Below are 20,528 nucleotides of genomic sequence, written 5' to 3' on the forward strand. Positions count from 1 at the left end.
GTTGTCGAAACAATTGTCATGTCAAAATATATAATTTCGTGAAAATTTTAGTTCTTATTTATTTTGATAAATGGTTTTCATCAAGTAAAAGCCACCTCAGTTCAAATTAGTTTTATTATTTATTATTTCGGGATTGTCTTTGGCAACTGCTTATGAGTTTATTTGTCTTAGTCTTAAAACTCTTTGATGTTGTTTGAGCCTAGTGGATATTTTTATCCGGTCTCTCTAATGTATTCTTTACCGCATAACCATCTCAAATGAAATTTTGGTCTTTGACGGATCAAATATGACGTTATGACGTTATATTTCTGTAAAACTTTTGGTTGTTGCCCTTCCTTACATTCTTCAGTTTTCGAAGTTGTTAATTGCATAAACATTTACACTTACGACGAATTCTGAATTTTTTCAAAATAAATTCTAAAAATATTTTTTAATCTTTCTAGATATATACATAGTCAAATTAAGAAATCAACATGAATAATGTTATTGTTATTAGTATTATTAATATTATCATAAATCCTTTTCACATTGATAATCATAGGTTTTGGACCTTAATCCAAATGCAAGAACAGTTTGCAGAAATTGTGAAAAGGGCAATTCGGATGGACAACAACGTTTCTTCAATGCGAAGAACAGCAAACACGGACTCTGTTTGCTTATTATTTATTCCATTCGAGCGTAATGCAATTTCACTTAGCACGTAAATTACTTGCCCATTGTGACGCTACAGGGGCGGAAGTCAAAGGACGTAATCGGGTTACCGAACTAAAACCACTTTTTTAGTAAAACTCGATTCGAGTTTGTTATCTGCAATATTAAATCGTTTGTCAGCGTAAACTCTGTGACAACAGCGCGAGCACTGCAATAGACGGACCATGGGGCACAAAATGACCCCGAATCCAATATGCAACATTTCACCGCTCCGGTTCTACATAAATTTTACAAAATATTTGCATGGGAACATGGCCCCATTATACGAGTTCCCAGTGTGGCGTCACCGAATTGCTTATTACTCCCTATGAACTTTGAACTTGCTAAATATTATGCAACCGCATATTGCCTTTTGGAAACTGCAACTTCCGGAAGTCACCCGATGATGATCTATTAAAAAGTATCCATCCGCGCTGCTTCGTATTCCTTACAAAGGAACGTGATGTCACTGTTTGGTTAAACGGGATTTTCGGAGAGAAGGTAATAATTTTCCGTGCTCTTCACGCAGTAAGCCTCTATATACGCCATTTTCCTTCAAAACAGTAATATTCAGAGGGTAGGTATATTATCTGCAGAAATGGTTGGTTACTTTTGGTTATTTTAGTTAGTTAGAAATTGTTTGTAGGAAAGTTGAAGGAGTTACATTCTGCATTAAGGGCACTTATGTCTACAATACCTGTGGGGTACTTTGTATAATAATAATAATAATAATAATTATTATTATTATTATTATTATTATTATTATTAATATTATTATTATCATATTTATTTAAATCAATAAGAATATACAATTTAACAAGTTATTGAAATGTAAACATTAAATAAATATTAATACAACAAACAAGGTATACTAAGTTGACTTGACAGCCATCCTTGAACATAACGCAGGTTAATTTAACGATGTTTCCCATCTAATTAATAATAAGAAAAAAAACATAATATTCTACCAAAAAAGACAAGATTTTATATAGTTCGAATACATTAATGAATCTATGAATTTGACTCATAATAAAGAGCCACTTAGAAACTTAAGTTACAACTTAGCATCAATAAGACATTTAGTTAATTTTTTTTAATGATTTTGATTTTATTTTGTGCGTTATAATTTTTTTTACCGGTATAAAAGTAATTTCTTGTCCAACAGATAAATGCATATTTTGTAAAGTTAAATTATCTCCAAGTTTAAAGCGTGTTTCATACTCGTGAGTTTTTGAATTAACCAGTAAGTTATCTTTTATGTGAAGTATTTGAAATTGTCTAAAAATTAAGTCATGTAGATATCGCAGATTTAACTTTAATATAATTTTCAAAATTCTATTGGTATTACGTGAAGGGGCTGAAGAGTCCCCCAACCCCAACCAATTATTCCATACGATATAAGTGATTGTACCAGTGAAAAATAAGTAGAAAGAAGTAATTGCTTATCAGATATTTCAGTAAGTTGTAAATACATTAAGGATCGTCAGTTTTTCACTAACTATTCGATATGGAAGTTCCACTTTAGATTTGATTTAATATGAATTCCTCGGTAGGTAACATGCTCAACTCTACGTAAAGACCAACAACTATCTCTAAACGATAGTTTTATAATAAGTTTATGATTTGTAGGTAGTCGATTATTATAATTGGAAAAGGGCAAGTATTGTGTTTTTTTCTAAGTTGATCGTTAGCAAATTATTGTCGAGCCACTGGGACATAAGTTGCAAATCCGAACTAATGCGGTTCTCGACTTCGTTCCAATTGTCAATTTCAACAAACAGAGCTGTATCTTCAGCAAAAAAGATGATTTTACCGGCAACATCAATAGCAAGTAGTTCATTTATGTATATAAGGAAAAAATGGGTCTTAGGACTCTCCCTTTGGAATTCCATAGGCTACAGTTCTCGGCTTACTGAAACAGTTAATAATCTCTACCATTTGTTGTAGATTTTTCAGGTAACTTTCAATTAGTAAGTGAACAGCTGAATATAGTTCAGTCAAAAGCCGCGAGTGGCTTACAGTATCGAATGCTGTGGCATCATTAGTGGACTTATCAGTAAAACCAAACTGGCAATTAGATATTTTATGAATTTTAGTAAAAAAGGAAACTAGCCGAACTTCTAATTCTCAAGAATATTTTTTCTCCTTTTCTATAAATGGGTTCTTTAAGGCAATTTTGAAATGAGTATATAACATTAAATATAAATAAATATAGTTGCCGTACAAATTCTATTAATAAAAAATCATGATAAAATTGATCAATAGAAATCGTTAAATAACTTTCAAGATTAGATACCGTTTTATTCACAGCTCCTCAAGAAAAATGTTTGGGAGAAGTAAAAAATTATTTATATATATTAAGAAACAAAGTTTGCGTTTTTCGAGAAATTCTTAAATTAAATGATGCATATATTATTGTACTGGTAAAAAGTGGAAAAAACTGAAAAGTTCAAAGTCAATTAATATTTTAAGATTTCAATTTCTTTATATTTAATTACTGAATATGTATACAGGGAGTTCACTACTGCGAAATTCGTATATTTTAGCATTTCTTATACCTAGTAACTCTTGATACAGTAAATAAAACCACGGGATTCATTCCTTGATTTGCAAACCACTTTCATCATTTTCATAGGTGTAAAGCTTCATTTCCTCTGTGTATTGTTGTACAGTGTGACACAATCTAATTTTATATCAATCGATCTTGAACTTCAACAGCATTCTTAGTATTTCACATTTCTTTGTTAATATTGATTTTCAACAATTATGACTTGAAACTCTAGAACTGGCCATCCAGGTCACCTGGTTTGTAGCCCCTTGATTTTACACTACGCGACTGTATAAAAGAACTAGTGTGCTCTTGTTAGACCCCCTACAGAATAGAAAAATTGGATGAAATCGAATTGTGTTGACAATGCCATTACTACTTGGCACCCAGGCGCACATCGAACATTTATTACTATTTTTTTATTACGTGTTTAAACAGAAATGTCATATAGAAGCAATTATTGTAACAAACACTGGCAAAATTTTCCATTTGCCAACCATTGGTAACTAATGTCTCTCATCGATGTCGACGAAAAGAGTAAATAAAATTTTTTGTTCAGGTTTTAATAAAAAAAAGATAAAAAGGAAATAACCTGAAGGAAAGTGTTACAAAGCATATTTCGAAAATTATGTAAGTGTTATGTATAGAAAATTATGTAATTGAGACTTTAATCAAGAGAATGTGGTAATACTGGTAATGGAAAATGACGCCCGCTCAAAATAATGATATTTATTCTCTACAAAAACCTCCTCTACATACAACAACCCAAGATGTACAAAACGATATAAGTTACTATCCCGAGAAAAATAAATGCAAGAAATCTAATCCGTTCACTTCTTGGGATACTCCTTATCCACTAATTTTACATCGATTGACTATTGCCTTTTTGAAAACCCATTTTTTGACCAAGTACGACAACTTTGGAACTGGTGATCTTGATCACCTGATTTGTAGCATTTCGATTTTTCACTTCGTGACAGTATAAAAGAACTAGTGCACTCTTTTTAGTCCCTGTAGATAAGAAAAAATAATTATTAAATTATAATGTCAATGGCTTTATTAATTTACAACCAAACGTACTTCGAAGCTTCATTACAAAATCGTAATATAAAAGCAATTATTGTATTAATTTCATTTACCTTCATTTTCTTTGTGTTCCAAGTCTTTTTATGTCTTTCGTTGATTATTACGCTCTAAATTGAAATTCCTGTTTTGATTTCACGTGTCAATTTACGTGCACTGTTTCCATTATCGTTTTATATCTTAAACATCACACTAATAGAGAAAATATAGAATATAATAAAAAAACATAGCGGATGAATACACTATTATTCTATGTAGGAATATAAATATTATATGGGTCTGATTTAAACTTAACATCAAATTGTGGAACCTCTGTTTGAAACAGAACAATTGGCAAATTGTTAATTGCTATTTTTATGCTTCCGTGTATGGCATATGCGTTTATCAACAGTTAGATGATAGGGCGTTGTGTTGGAGACGAAAATCAGGTGTTCTAAGTGTTAAGTTCTAGAAACTCCAAACAAATACCTTTTAACTGTTTTTCCTTTTCTTTTATTGCTCTTTAACGCGATATCGGAGGAATGTTGATTCCTAAAAAAATGTAAAAACCAGTTCTGTAGAAAATTTTATGGTCTACAATTTATCTTAGACATTTCGACTGGTGTGTCCACCAAAATTCAGCTCTCTCAGATTTTTTTATGATTTAACATTTTGTCACCAATTTTTTCACTTCTCCTTTTAAAGGTAAAGAGTACATACATTTTTTCGTTCAGTTTTTTACACAAAAAAGAGAAAAAGCAAACCTATTGTCTAACTGGAAGAAAAGTGTTACAATTCAAAGTAGAAGTTTATATCGAAAATTATGTAGATTGAATGCTGATTTAATGCTGGTATTCGATAACGACGCCCCTTTCAAAATAATAAAATTTATTCTCTAGGAAAACCTCTTTTACATACAACAATCCAAGACGTACCAAACGATATAAATTACGATCCCGAGACAAAGAAATACAAAGAAAGTTACATCCGCTCATCCCCTCACTTTTTGGGACACTCCTTATCGGGTAAAATAATGTTTATGTTTTTCACCAGCGGCGACATCTTCTGAAACTCGACGTTCTTCCTCACCTTCTTCTTCAGATCGTTCAGGCACGAGCAGTTGAGAGGGTTGTTCGTCAGATTCAACACTTTGATCTTGCTCAGGCCGTTTTCCATAAACTCCTTCGGCAGACACTCGATATGGTTCTCCGACAAGTCCACCTTGTCCGCCTTGATCAACTTGATCAAGAGCCTCGCGTTGGTCAGCTCGTTGTGATCCAAATGCACCTCGCAGAACTCTTTAATATCGAACGCGAGATCGTGAACGCTCCCGATCTTATTGAAGCTCAGCTTAACGGTGGCCGCGTTGTCTTTAAGGTTCTTGAAGCTGCTTCGCGGAAGCTCCTCTATATAATTATACCTGAGGGAGATGGTGCTCAGCCTATCGCACTGCGACAGTTCCAAATCGTACGTTACGAGTTCGTTACGGTCTAACACTAACGTCGTCAGGTTTGTCATACGATTGAAAGCGTCAGGCTTCACGGTTTGTATCTGGTTATCTGACAGATTCAAAATTTTCACGCCCAGATCGTTGAAAACACCGGCGGGGATGGCGGCCATTTTGTTCCTCGTCACCGTCAAGTTTTCCACTGTCCACGGGATCGATTTGAGGGCACCAGGTTCGATCGTGGTTAATCCTACGTTGTCCACGACAAGGACTTTCAGGTCCGACGCGAACGAGAGTTCCAGGTAACGCAGGGTCGAGACGTTTTGAGCGATTTCGATTTTCGTCGCGTTCCTCAAATCGTCCGTGACGTTCGATTTGGCCGAGTATTCGTGTGGCTCGATTTTGCCCGCTTCGTACCACACCAAGTCGACGTCACAGACGACGTCGTCATCGCATTTGGCCGTCGTCAACAACGCGAACCAAAGCAGGATCGTGCGCGGGAAAAACATTTTGCCTTGGGGAGGACGTCGCTCGTACTGCCTAATTTCGTATACTCTTAACTCGACATAACGTATAAATAAATTAAGTAATAACAGGACGCCGGCTATTTTCCACTAATAGAATTAAAATGTCTTAGAAAACGGGGTGCCCCCAGTGCGTAGTTTTAATTAAAGATTTAATACGTTTTTAAAAAATATACCGGGTGTTTCAATCTGGCAGCTGAGTTTCGGAGACTTACCTTATTTCAAGAGATGTTTTGAAATAAGTTACTACATCAAATTTTGGTCCCTACGTTGTTAGTGTTTTTTTCTAAATATTATATTAGTTTTGGCTAGTGCATGGAGTATAACTTCGTTTTAATAGATTTCTAATTAATTATTACTTAGTCAATATTATTGTAAATCAAAAAACTGTCTTTTGCTATAAAATAAAACAAAAATTGAAAAAAAAAGAATTAAAAGCGAGAAAATCCCCATAGCCATTTTCAATTTTTGTTTAATTCCTTATTAGGATCTTTAAATTCACTGTTGTCTGGAAGTTTACATACTAGCCCCAAGCGCAAGATTATGAGGATGATTAATTAAAATTTTGTTCTTTATAACTTGTTAGTCGAAAGTTAACTCTAATCTCGGTTTTGATTAAATTTTAATTAATCACCCTCTTAATCTTGCCCTTAAGAGCGAATATCCAAAGTTGAAGATAACAGTGAACCAAAGAAAAAAACAAAATTCGCGTAGATTTGTACTTTTTTTAACTCTCACTTTGTTTCTTTTTCCATTGCAAATTCGATTGTTTTGTTTACATTGACATTAAATTCAAAATTTCCTGCATTATGTTAATGTTTCAAATACGGATTTGTCAATTCTTTTATTTGATTAATTAATTATAATTTGCTAGACCTGCAAAAGAAATTTAACAAAAATTTAAAATCTATTCTCTTTTAAACTCGCAAAAGGTTAGTTTTGGTTGTTTATATACCGGGTGGTAACGAAACCACTGTCCGCGGCAGCATTACAAAATACGTTGAGAGAACAATAGAATTGCTTTACCGGTTTTTCGAAAAATAACCTCAACTTTCGTATTTCAAATGGAACACGATGTATATTTTTAATGTTCTGGACCCACTAAACAATTATAGACAACTTTTGTCCAATATACTTTAGTTCAAACATCAATAGTTTTTTTTAATTATACGATTAAAAAATATGCCACAAATCTAAGTTTTTATATATATGTCCATAATATATATACACGGTTTTATACCTAAACGTTAAGGAGGAAGTAAAACCTAGTTTACGTAAAAATTCAGAAAATTTGATATTTAATTTATATTTAACCTCCAAAAATGAGCAAAATTGAGAACTGCTTAATTTCGATGAATTTGTTTAAATTTCACGAACAATGCAGTCCAATAATAGCAAGAACATGCAGAAAGTTAAGTAAAATGTCGAATTTACATCCGATGAATGAAAAGACGTTTGGACGGTCAAAAAACAATTTCAATAATTATGGATCAAAACTAAGTTTGCTAGTCGGGCCAAATAATAGATATTTAAGAAATAGTAACACATGTGTGCATAATAAATAATAAAATATGTTCAATACATTCTGGGCTAATGTTTTCTTAATGTTTTAAAACCCGTCTTTTGTATATTATAGAGTTAATTTGTCTATACAAAATTTCAGCTCCCTAAAATTTGAAAATGAAAAATCAAATACAGATAAATTAGATCAACAGATCGTTCTTTACTGATCGTCACAGTCTAGTTCACCAAACCCGTAACCTGTCGTCTACCGCGAATCAACCTGTACATAAATTTATTGCCAAAGTGCGAAAAGCATCTCCGGAATTTTCCGAAATACAAAGTCACTACCCCCAATACACCAGAAAATAAGTTTAAAAATACCCTGCGACCTCTTTCATGGCAGCGCATAAACCGACTGGAATAAAAATCGTTAAAAACACCATTTATGTTTTAATGCCCTCAAAGACCAGGATTTAGTTGATATTCGCGTCGCCTCTGACCTTTCCTGAATTATTTATATCTTTTTTTAAGATAACAGATTGCCCTTTTTTCAATTTCAAAAGGAATACTGGGTAAGAAGAGGTAATGTTTGTTGGCGAAAAAACTCTATACAAAAATTTCTCGTAAATTTTGCCCCTTCGAATAAATTCTTTTCTATTAGGATCCACCCTTCTGGAGAAGTGCCAACAGATTGTAAGATATAAATCTGCTATAAATTGTTAAATCCATTTTTTTATTCCAGTAAAGCTCGTTGGGATCATGGGAAAATATAACCGATGCCAAAATCATTACAGGCTGGATGTATACAGGGTGTTCGGAAATTGAGTTCGGAAACTTGGAGGAAAGATTCAACGTGATAAAATAATGGTAGTAAGTCATGTAACAAAAATTCGAAATCGTAATATTTTCCGAGTTATAGCTTAACAAAAATCTTTTTATTTTATTTTTAACTCAGTGTGGTTAATTCTCAGCGGAATAAGCTGCTATTTTATGGGCAACCTAGTTTCCCGATTTTCCCTGATTTTTCCGAAATCTCTCACTAGAGGTCACTTTACGTAGAACACATTACACACACAAATAGAACACATTGCCTTAAACAGAATCATAAATCTTCAAAAATTTTTACTCTAATTTACAGAAAGGTGCACTAAATTTTTCAAAAGAGTATGTTACAATTTTTTTTTCAAAGGAACTTCCACAGGCTACTGTAACAAATTACAAATTACAAATTAGAAAATTGCAAAAATGGCATTAGTCAACGCAGTAATATGTTCAATTTAAGTAACATATAACATTTTCGAAATTAAAAAATTATTAATTTATTATTATTATTAAACATTACAATTCATTTTCAAAATGCCGTTCATTTCTAAACGTTTTCATATACGTTTTAAAAAATCCTGTGGAACACGAAAAAGTACTCCTTATTATTTTTTGTCGTAGATCATTGATATCTGTTATAGGTGTTCCATACACTAAAGGATTTAAATGCCTCCCAAAAAAGAAGTCCATCGGATTAAGGTCTGGTGAGCAAGGCGGCCAAGCTAGAGGTCCGCCCTACCTATCCTTCGATGTTCAAATGACTGATTTAAATACCTTCGTATAGAAAATGTAAGATGAGGTGCAGTGCCATCTTGCATTAAGAATATGTTTTATTTCCAGCAAAGTTCCTTTTGGATAAATTGTAAATACATTTCCCCATTAAGTGATCCGTTAAATCAGGTGCTAGAAGATTGTCTCCTATAATCCTTATCCAAACATTTAAAGAAAACCGGCGTTGATATTTTTCTTCAATTTTTGAGCGTGGCTTTTCAATGTTTCACTGATGCATATTTTGATAATTTACAGTTCCATCAGGAGTGAAAAAACTGAAATTTAAGAATCAGCGGTAATTTTAAATTTTTCGTAAAATTCTATTGCTTAAATTTATTCTCATGCAAAACTTCCCAAAGTGCAGACAAACCAATTCTTTCCTGAGCAGCAAGTTTTCTCGTACTGGCTGAAGGTCAGCTTCCACATTTTGCAGTATTCTTTCTTCTTTTGTAGTGGTTCCTTTATAACTTGGTCTCCCTTTATTCACATTATCGGGTTTGAATGATCCTCTTTTGCCAAGTCTGTGCATGTCGATAGGCCATCACAGTAGCAGTTGGAAAACAAGCTTATTAATTTAAAATTTTTCCTAAAATTCGATTGCTTAAAATTATTCTCAATGGCTCATCACCCTCATACAGTACTTGATGCCTTTGTACATGAAAGGGAACGAAAATCATTTTCATTCAAAACTTCCCAAAGTGCAGACTAACCAATTCTTTCCTGAGCAGCAAGTGTTCTCGTACTGGCTGAAGGTCAGCTTCCACATTTTGCAGTATTCTTTCTTGTTTTGTAGCGGTTCCTTCATAACTTGGTCTCCCTTTATTCACATTATAGGGTTTGAATGATTCTCTTTTGATGGGCCATCACAGTAGCAGTTGGAAAATAAGCTGTATAATTGAAACTAATTTTTAACGGATTAAGTTCTGTTAGGTAAAATTACATTTAGAGGTAAAATTCAAGCCGAGAATAAAAAATCGATCTGTGACTAAACGGTATCGATATCGATATGGACTTAAAACAGTAGCAACAATTTTTTAGGATTTGAGATTCTGCTTAAGGCAATCGGTTCTACTTTGCAATATCAGTCTAGATAAATAAAATACAGGGAAAATAAAAAAATGCTCTAGATAAGGTGATATATTTCCGAAACACTTTTATTTTGTAACGATTAATTTTAATAAATCAGGGATGTGTGTAAAATAGCAGATCATTCCGTTGATAATTTAGCCCAGTGCGTTAAAAATAAAATTTTAAAAAAGCTATAACTCGGAAAATATTACGATTTCGAATTTTTGTTACATGAATTACTACCATTATTTTTTAAGTTTCCGAACACAATTTCCGCACACACTGTATAGTCCTTTCGCGGATAAATGGTTTTCGCGTATTCATTGCAATAAAAACCTGTGCCAAGTTCGATTGCGTGGTGCACAAAGATGTTAGTACAGCAAAGAACAAGAAAGTACTGCCATAAAATGGTTATAACTAATTTAATGAAATGTAAAAGTTTAAAGACACAAGTTTTAAAACTTATGTCTACTTGGCATCTAAGATGGTTGCCTCTTTTAAGGACTTATTGACCGACCCTCGCATCTACAATTATAATGGGTGTTTTTTTTTTCGATGTATAGAACTTTAAGTTGGCATTACTGTTCAAGATGGCGACCGATTTAACAGCTGTCAAGTGATTTATTCTCAGTTTGGTTTGGCAATTCATCATGAATAGACTCACACCTGAACAACGCTTGCAAATAGTGCAATTTTATTTCGAAAATCATGGTTCTGTGCGGAATACGTATCGCGCACAACGCCCATTTTATCGTCGACAAAATCGTCCATCAGAGCAGTTAATTCGATTAACCATGGAACGTTTTCGCACCACGTTTACTCTTATAGATAACTCGCATCACCAGAGACGCCGTACGGTGCGTACAGAAGAAGCTATTGCTGCTGTAGAGCGTAGCATTGAGGAAGATCCGAATGAGTCCATCCACCATCGAGCACGGGAATTGGATCTGTGTCCATCCACTTTATGGAAGATTTTGCGGAAGGATCTTGGTTTACGTGCTTACAAAATCCAACTCGTGCAAGAATTGAAGCCAAACGATTATCAAGTAATTCGTAGATTCGTCGAATGGGCCCAAAACGAGATTGCCGTTGTTCCCGATTTTCATAAGCGAATTTTGTTTAGCGATGAAGCGCACTTCTAGTTGAATGGCTACGTCAACAAACAAAAATGCCGCATTGGGAGCGAAGCTAATCCTCAAGTGTATGTCGAAACACCGTTACATCCAGAAAAACTGACCGTTTGGTGAGCTTTATGGGGTGGTGGAATCATTGGTCCGTACTTCTTCAAAAACGATGATATCCAGAACGTTACAGTCAATGGTTATCGGTATAGAGCTAGGATTACTAACTCTTTCATTCCTGAATTGAATAATCATGATGCCCAGGAGATGTGGTTTCAACAATACGGCGCAACATGTCACACAGCTCGTGCCACAGTCGATTTATTGAAAGACACGTTTGGTGACCGCTTAATTTCACGTTTGGACCTGTGAATTGGCCTCCAAGATCTTGTGATTTAACACCGCCAGACTACTTTCTGTGGGGCTATGTAAAGTCATTGGTCTATGCGGATAAGCCACAAACGCTTGACCATTTGGAAGACAACATTCAACGTGTTATTGCCGATATACGGCCACAAATGTTGGAAAAAGTCATCGAAAATTGGACGTCCAGATCCACGCCAGCCGTGGCGGTCATGTGCCAGAAATCATATTTAAAATGTAATGCCACAAGATTATTTTTCGGATAAATAAAATTCATGTCAATCGAATAATCCATCGTTGTTTTATTGCAACTTAAAGTTCCATACATCGAAAAAAAACACAATACAATACATATAATAACAATAACAATACATATAATGCTCGAGTTGTTCTGGGGTTGAGGTTGTACAATAATTTCAAATTCTTTAAATTTTTAAGATTTATTCAACGTTCCGATCACAATGTGTATCTTTATCAAAAATCTAAAATACATACCAATGTTAAATAATAATAAATTAAATACTTCATATAAAAATATATACACACCTTAGTAATATTAGTAGTAAAGAATAGTTGCGGTGAATATTTTTACTTTGAAGTTTATATTTCTTACTAGTTGCTAAGAGTTTATTTAATTGTTGGTTTATTTTCAACACTATTATTATGAGAAAGTCGATTTGACTTTTGATTTCATTATGTAATAAATTATGGTATAACTGACTTGCATTACTAATACATGTTCATATATATCATTTAGAGCATTTATTTCTTTTTGAATCTGAATCATTTCTTTTATTGCCAATTTTTCATAATTATTGATGCGTTTTTAGTATTACGATTTTCTAAAAGTTAGCTAGACTTTTACTTTTTAATATATTTACCAAGAATATCATATATTTTTCCAGATAAATTATTTATGTGGTACTGCAACATATTTCTAACAGTATTATTTTTTGACATTTTATTTTTATTGTAGTAAATTTTTGTGACGTTATTTTCAGGGAAATGATTTTCTATTAAAATTTGTTTAACTTATAGATAAAATTTCTAGTGGTGGTAGTTTAATAACACGATCTGTTAAACCAATAATAGCAGCATATTTTTAAATTCTGATGTGATTTAATTTATAATATAGACATATCTTGTATACTGTTTTGTTTTTTTTTTGTTATTATTATTAATATTTATTTTTAAAGTTAAATCAAGAAAATCTTTTTTATCTTTATTAATATCAATAGTTAATTGTAATTTAGAATGAAAATTATTAAAAGCATTAAGAATATTAACAAACAACAGTCAAGCATTTTTTGAAATTGGTGAGCCCATGGCACATCGACTTAATTGTTGGTAAAGGTTTTCTTGATATTGACAATAATAAATGATAATGATAAAAAATTATTTGTTAACCTCTTGAATAAAAGTTTTTGATAAAAGATAATTGTAATCTTTTAATATATTTCATTTTTCTGTTAAAAAGTTGAAATATTTCAATTGGAGTATTAATAAATAATGATCTACATCAAGTGCTAGAAGTATAGACGAAGAAAGTAAAACAATTTTAGAACTTTGAATACAGGAAACAATAAATTGAAGTGGCATGTTAGGTTTGTATAATTTTGTTTAGCTTAGTCCGTACAATTTAAACAATTGTGAATTATTTTTATAATTTTTTTTCAATCTATTTCTGCAATTTTATTTTCATTTATGAATTTTTTACTTAAATTGTTATTTTTAGTTTGATAAGATTTTGTTTGAATCATTTTTATTTATTTGTGTCAACAAGTAGTTCATTAATTTTTAATCATAATATTTTGGTTGTGTTAAATATTTTTTTTGAGTTAAAATGTGAAATTTATTTTTTTGTTATTTTTTTTATGGTTAATTACATTAACTATGTTTATTTCAATCGAGTCTTTTACTACATCTAGTTTGTCTTACATCACAGCTTCTATATTTGCAATACACTCTGGAATAGGTAGTTCAATTTCTTTCATAATACGAAGTGCTAGTGAAGTATTTTCATTGTTTTTTAACCATTTATTTGTATTCATAGTTATGTTTTCTTGTGATTTTTGCAATAATAATTTTAGAAAATTCTTTTGGTTGCGATTTTTAGCGTTACTATATAATACTTAATAATATTAATATAATAGGTACTATTTTCATGTGTCGTATCACAAGAAAAAGTCAAAAGTCAATGATTGAACCGCAGTTCTATACTCAGGCCGCCATTTTTGTAATCCCTGGAATTCCGTAACCACTTGTCCCTTGTCTGTTTTGTCATATTTGAAGCTCATTGTGGATGAAACTTTCCAAAGGCTAGTAATTCAAGAGCTTATTTGAATTTCACCATTAACAAGGCTCCAAAGTTTGTAGTATAGTGTGCTCTTTGTACTTGTCGTAAACTTTCCACCCAACTAAGTCCTTCGTCAACATATTTGGTTTAACATAAATCTCTACGATTCCTTCTTGTTTCAATGGGATCTGACACTATTCTTTCATAGTGTGTTTATGCCCTCTATTAAGTAAAAAGTTATAAACTACTTCTACAATTTGTTTCGCAGTAGGAATGTCTTCATCAAAACCGTCCCGAAAGTGATATTTCCCGACGTAATATTAGTCCAGGAACCCTTTAAGACTTTAGGAATAATTTATGCCATAACAGCAATAGGTTTATCAGGATTCTTAGTTTGAGAAAATCATATATTTCACCCTTAAAATAGATGTCGGTTTACTTCAGTCAACGTTTCTTACCGACGTTTCTTTATTCGTTAAAATATAGAAAATGTAATCACCAAGTCGTAGGCATGCATACAGCAGAAAGCGCTCATTTCGAAATAGCTGTTTTTATTTAATTACTCAAACCAAAGGAATACGCAAGTAATACGCAGGGCATTGTTTTCGTCGCAGTTCAGCGACATTGCTAATCGAGGGGCTGATGTTGCGGAATTAAAACGACTTGGTTGGTGAAGTCCATCTCAAGTTGTTGAAGGCTACAATGAGGACTCTATTCAAGATAAGATTGATATTCTCTTCCGAACTGCTTCTCACAATTGTGAGAAAATTATTTTTTCTTACTAAGTCACATCGTTCCTTCTAGTATAAACTAGCGCATGATATGTCCTAGATAAGCGGTGTTCTGTATTTTAAGGAAGTTAGTTTTTTGGTGTTATTGCGTTTAGCTTCCATATAAATTGATTGATAATTTTGTTTTTTTTTGTTTTGGTGGTATGTATTTTGTTTGCATTTTCGCATTGTCCTCAATCAAATTATTTATCAAAATTTGTAGCTATTCCTCTGATTCCGCCAATATAGATTGATTGATATTTCAAGATAGATATTGTTGGCAAAATCAAAATTTAATATAATAGTTATTATAATTTAGGCAGTTCAAAAAGCAGTTAATATTATAACAAAGATTTCTTATTAAAATTTAATAATTTGTCCATGGTTCAAAAAAATGTACAGGGACAACATTTCAAATGTCTCATTCAAATTAAAAGCTTCACTATTTGGTATTCTAGAATTTTAAAATAGGTTTTCCATGTAAGTTGAGGCGAAGAAGCCAAATCTATGATTCTGAGTGGTGAAATGTGACAAATGTTACTGTTACATGTTTACGAGACTTCACATTTTAAATTAATTCTTTTTTGGGAGTTTGTGAACATTCACGATTAGAAAAGTCATCCGAAAATCAAGGAAAATATGTCAGGAAGCTTAGCTGAGAACCAGATTAGTTTAGCGAGCGAACCAAATAAATTTATGTAATAATATAATGTAACCTTAATATACACATCAAAGCCTAAAAACTATTTCAACTTTGGATAAATATTACTAACATTTTGTTTGTTTGTTTCATGACATCATCTAAATGCAACTTTTAAGAAACAAATCCATCACGGGCAACCAGATGAGAATGGAACTCCCAAATGTCCATCACTGTAAGTGACCAGATTATACGAAATAGACTCCACAAATATGGACTTTATACGAGAAGTCTGAAGATTGAGGGCAAATCTAGATTTAGATTAAGGCCATACTCGAGAAGAAGAAGAATTTGGAGAACACCGGGAAATGTAAGTCGCCAATGCCCGCCAATGCTCGACCACACACTGCGAGGTCAGTAAGAACGTTTTTCCAAGAAAAACATGTTGACGTCTTACCATGGACTGCGTCGAAGCTAAACCCCACCGAGCACTCATATGCTTCAGAGATTTGTATCAGCATAAAATTTAATATTTCAAACAAGAAATGAGTTGCTAAATTGTTAGAGCAACAATGGAGTTTATTTAAAAAAGAAGACGTTGATAACCTCATTAGAAGTGGTTGAGCTGTTATTAACAATCTAGGTAGTCATACACTTTACTAAAATATTACCTCATTTGTTTATAATGTATGTTTTTAGAAGAAATAAAATTGAAATTTGGTGAAAAATAGTCATTTGTACACTCTGTACAAAAAATGCCTTAATTATTTAGGTGCAGGTAAATTATAATTGTCTTAACGATTGCAACATTGCATCATTTTTTTTAAATATGATTCCTAACTCAAATGAACAGGAAAAAAGGCTTTTAAAAGTTCTCAACAACTTGTATTTTATAACTGAGAATACAATATTAATACGCTCAGGGAGCTAAAACTATACAGAGGTCTATTTACATCGGAAGCCAAGATGGGGACGTCTCTTTGACATTTTTCTGTGAGAAAGAGGCAAGAGTATTAGTAAGTCCATAGTTCATGACAAAAAAATAACGAAACAATCAATCACAATAAAAACAAATCTCGCAGAATTAAAGTATTAAACTAAACTAAGTAGTACACTAAGAAGAGATTTGTGTTAGTTTTTACTTTTTTTTAAAATTCAAAGATAGAATAGAAACACTGAAGTAGTAGGAAATGTCTAACTTTATTTTTAAAAGATATGGCATCCAAGGATCTTATGTTGACACTCAAATCAAAATGAAGACTATTGTCGATAGACACATTGAATCTATGACAAGGCAAATCTGCTATGCTAGTTATGATTATCGTAATTTTTTATTATACAGCCACGATTTTTATGAATACAAAGCAGCTGTTAATACAACCAATGGCAATGGCATAGTATTATGGCCGAAAATGATCACGATCTCCAGTTCTAGCAATAGTTCCTATTGTTGTTTTTGCAAATTAAAAATAACACACGAAGATAAAAAATTACCCCACAGCACCGGTCCATAACTTAAATGAGAATGCAATAGAACATGATATACTTTAGTTAGGTACTTATCATCACTCAATACTCTTAGTCCTCTCAGGATGAACAATCCACTACTAAATTTTGCTTTCAATTCACCAATATGTCTGTCATCGATAACAACACCAAGTAGTTTAGCTGAACTACCATTTGTAATAGCTTTATTAGTTGAAGTCGTCATGTGTTAAGTTAAGTAGGGCTACTCTTGAACATTTTCCCACTTAATTCTTGAAAGTTTATCCCAAAGCTTATGGCATTATCGCAGTATAACACGCATTTAAATGAAAGAATCGAAAGACCAAGGCCAGTGATATATATGACAAATACTACACCTTGAGGTGTACAGTAAGGAGTACAAGGTAATACACTTTTTAAGGTTGATATCCCTCCTTGGAACTCAAAGCACTGTGTTCTACACGATAAATACGACTTAATAAGCTTTAAATCTGTATCCCTAATTTCGGACCTTTTCATTTTGGCAGCTAGAAAAATTGTGAAAATTAGAAATTCCAATCGAAGGACACATTTCTACTTACTATTTTTTCAAATAATCGCACCACTGATAATGTGAATTTACGACCGCAGATAGCATCCTCCTTACTGCAGTATTAAGGGCAATATCGTTTATTTGTGAAAGCACTATACGCTCTGCTGATAGAAAGCTTCGTTTATGTAAGACGATATATCTAGCCACACATCCCTTTCCACGAAATTAATATATACGAAAATCATCTTGCCGGCGGCGATGTGTATCATCGCTTTGAAATTGATTACCATCGAGTTTGTCGACTTTGGCGAAATTTCGTGATTAATCTCGAATAGTTTCGAAGAATTCGTCGATAGTCGCGTGACCTCGCAACTTTTTTCCTTAGTCGGGTTTACATTGAGGTTATGTTGCCTAATTACTGCGTTTATTTTGAACAACTTTTTGCGGGCGTGCGTAGAGATAGAGGTCATCACGGGTGTCAATGTTTTAGTTTATTTCTAATTCTGCGAGGTGTCCAATTTTTCATAAATCTTCTGGATTTCTCACTCGGTTGCTGACGACGAACTTGCTGACTTTTAGTTGGTTTCATCAAAGCTTAACAGGAAACTGGTTTGAGTTCTACGCTGTACCTGCTTACATAATGTTTGAGGGAGGCAGAGCCAAAGGAGGGACTTGTCTCGGAAGACTGATTCCAATATCGATTAAAGTTTCGACTAAGATTGTTTGGAAGTTGAAGTTCTTTGTTAGTAGAGTTGATTACACCACAGATTTGATGTCCGGTTTCATGATTATGTTCGGCAAGCGCTGATGACTTTACTGAACGTAGCCTTAAGGCTCTTCCATGTTCTATATCCTAGTTGATATTTTTCTGTTTTTAACATTATATTTGGGGTTTATAGTGGGGTTTCTTTCGAACTCATTTTCTTTGACACGTTGTGGGGAACTGTATTTTGTTTATTTCTCTAATGTGGAAATGATTAGATAGTAGAGCAGATATTTAGTTGTTTTCATTCTTTGTCCAGTGATTGAAGTTAATATAATTTTATAGCTCTACCAAACAAATGAGTTTATAACCGATGACTTCTGAGCCGGATAGTGATGTGACACTATATTAAGGTTTTCTATAAATTGAATGACCCGGTCTTAAGTCTGATTTGCTATTGGTAAGAATATCAAACAATGGCAGATTATTATTAGCGTCTAATTCGATGGTTTTGGTGTACAAAGTATAAACGATTAAGGAAACCTCCTAAAGGATTGTTGGACATGACTCCAAATTTTGATATTTCTTATTTTCTTATTGGAGACAAGCAATAGTCGAAAAGTTAATCCTGATTTGTGATCGTTAAGCATGGAGAATACATACATTTGCCCGCAAATAGAAACATTTTTATAAAAACTGCATAAAAACGGTCTAAAATCGTTTTGCAAACATTTGTTTAAAAACATTTAAGCAGGTGTTTAAGGTTTTTTGGTATTAGAACGGGAAACGCGTGATTTTATACTTGTCAAGAAGCAAGTTTGAACGCGTTCGAAGGAAATATTTGTTTGTGTCTTGTAAGCAGTGGTAGTGCTGTTTCGTGGTTCATTGTTTATTTTATTTATACATACATACAGCTATACAAAATGTGAAAACGAGAAAGAACCATTTCTCTAATTGAATACTTTCAGAGTATACCGTGCTTTTGCGAGGTAAAAACGGCAATAAGAAAGTGAATGCATATTAAAGAAAGATCTTTAGATTCTAGTAAATCATTTGGCCATTTGCATCAATATTTAAAGACAACTTAAACTTTATTCTGACCACATATGGCAAACTAGCCAGAGTTTAGATTTGCTGACAATTATATGTTGTTGCAAATGGGTAATATTTTTTTTATTTCATGGTTTCGTGTGTCAGAAAAACAATGGTGATTAATGCATGCTATCTGGATAAATAAAATTAATTGGGGTATACCCACTTTTATACAAAATTTCAAATCTGTCAGTTTGTCAGTTTGTCAGTTCTGACGGTCATGTCAGTGAATATATTCGTGTTTTTTTTTTTGAAAAATGTACCAATATACCAGAAAAATGTTATGCAATATATCAGACAATTTAAATACTACGTGCTAAAAGCTGCAATTCAAATTTAGTGGACTAGTGGGTAAATAAAGTAATATTTATAATTTACTTTTTCCCCAGAATTTTTACATACCGTTGGCATGAACTTTAGTGGTTTTTACAGTTTTCATAATCAAAATTATTGTCAAAATTGTCGTCAAAAATGTGTTTTTCTGTGTTTAAGTGTATAGCAAATTAGAATCTAGACTATTGTTTTTAAACGCTCTTTCATGTTCGTTAATGCCTTTCTTCAAGGATCTACCTGTTTGTCCAATATACATTTTATATAATATATTATATAAAAATGTTCTGTTTTGAAATCGGATTTGTTTATTGTCACATATCGCTTTATTTAATACTGTGGTAAACGTATAATATCTATCCCGTATTTGGCAGTTATTTCGTCAATTTTATATTTGTCATACTCATTTCTGTGTGATCTCATTGATCCAACTCTCAACTAATAGATGAGATTACAATTTTCTGTATAAAAATGTTCTGTTCTTTCTTATAATACTTTTGCGACCACGCTTCATACGAGGAGTGTTTTTAAAGTAATTACCATTTTGACATAAAAAAACAAGTAACTATTTTTCCAACTTAATTTTTAATCTCCTTTTCTACATAATAATTCTCATAAATATTACTAATACTTATCGTATCGTGGGACTAGTTGACCACTGCTAGTCCCTCGGCACTAGATCGGGACTGTATGGAGGGTGGTCCAATTGTTCCCAGCCAAAAGAAGTGATAAAGTCCTGGATTTGATTTGGTGGATTGATC

The 20,528-nt window shown here is 32.7% G+C and overlaps 2 protein-coding genes across 11 annotated transcripts in view; both read right to left on the bottom strand.

Annotated features, from left to right (window-relative positions):
- The window catches only part of LOC132696174 (protein still life, isoforms C/SIF type 2), a 255,922-nt gene that overhangs the window by 101,327 nt on the left and 134,067 nt on the right, over positions 1 to 20,528 (bottom strand). The gene's annotated exons all lie outside the window — the stretch shown is intronic.
- Positions 3,570 to 6,302, bottom strand: LOC132697197 (leucine-rich repeat protein SHOC-2-like). The gene has a single exon (XM_060662503.1). The coding sequence runs from the start codon at positions 6,254 to 6,256 to the stop codon at positions 5,300 to 5,302; it is 957 nt and encodes a 318-aa protein (XP_060518486.1). The 5' UTR covers positions 6,257 to 6,302; the 3' UTR covers positions 3,570 to 5,299.

This window comes from Cylas formicarius, unplaced genomic scaffold (assembly GCF_029955315.1).
Source record: "Cylas formicarius isolate icCylForm1 unplaced genomic scaffold, icCylForm1.1 PGA_scaffold_1__22_contigs__length_36826433, whole genome shotgun sequence".
NCBI lineage: Eukaryota > Metazoa > Arthropoda > Insecta > Coleoptera > Brentidae > Cylas > Cylas formicarius.

Excerpts from the sequence above, each read along its gene's own strand:
- LOC132697197 (XM_060662503.1), bottom strand. The coding sequence starts at position 6,256 with ATGTTTTTCCCGCGCACGATCCTGCTTTGGTTCGCGTTGTTGACGACG.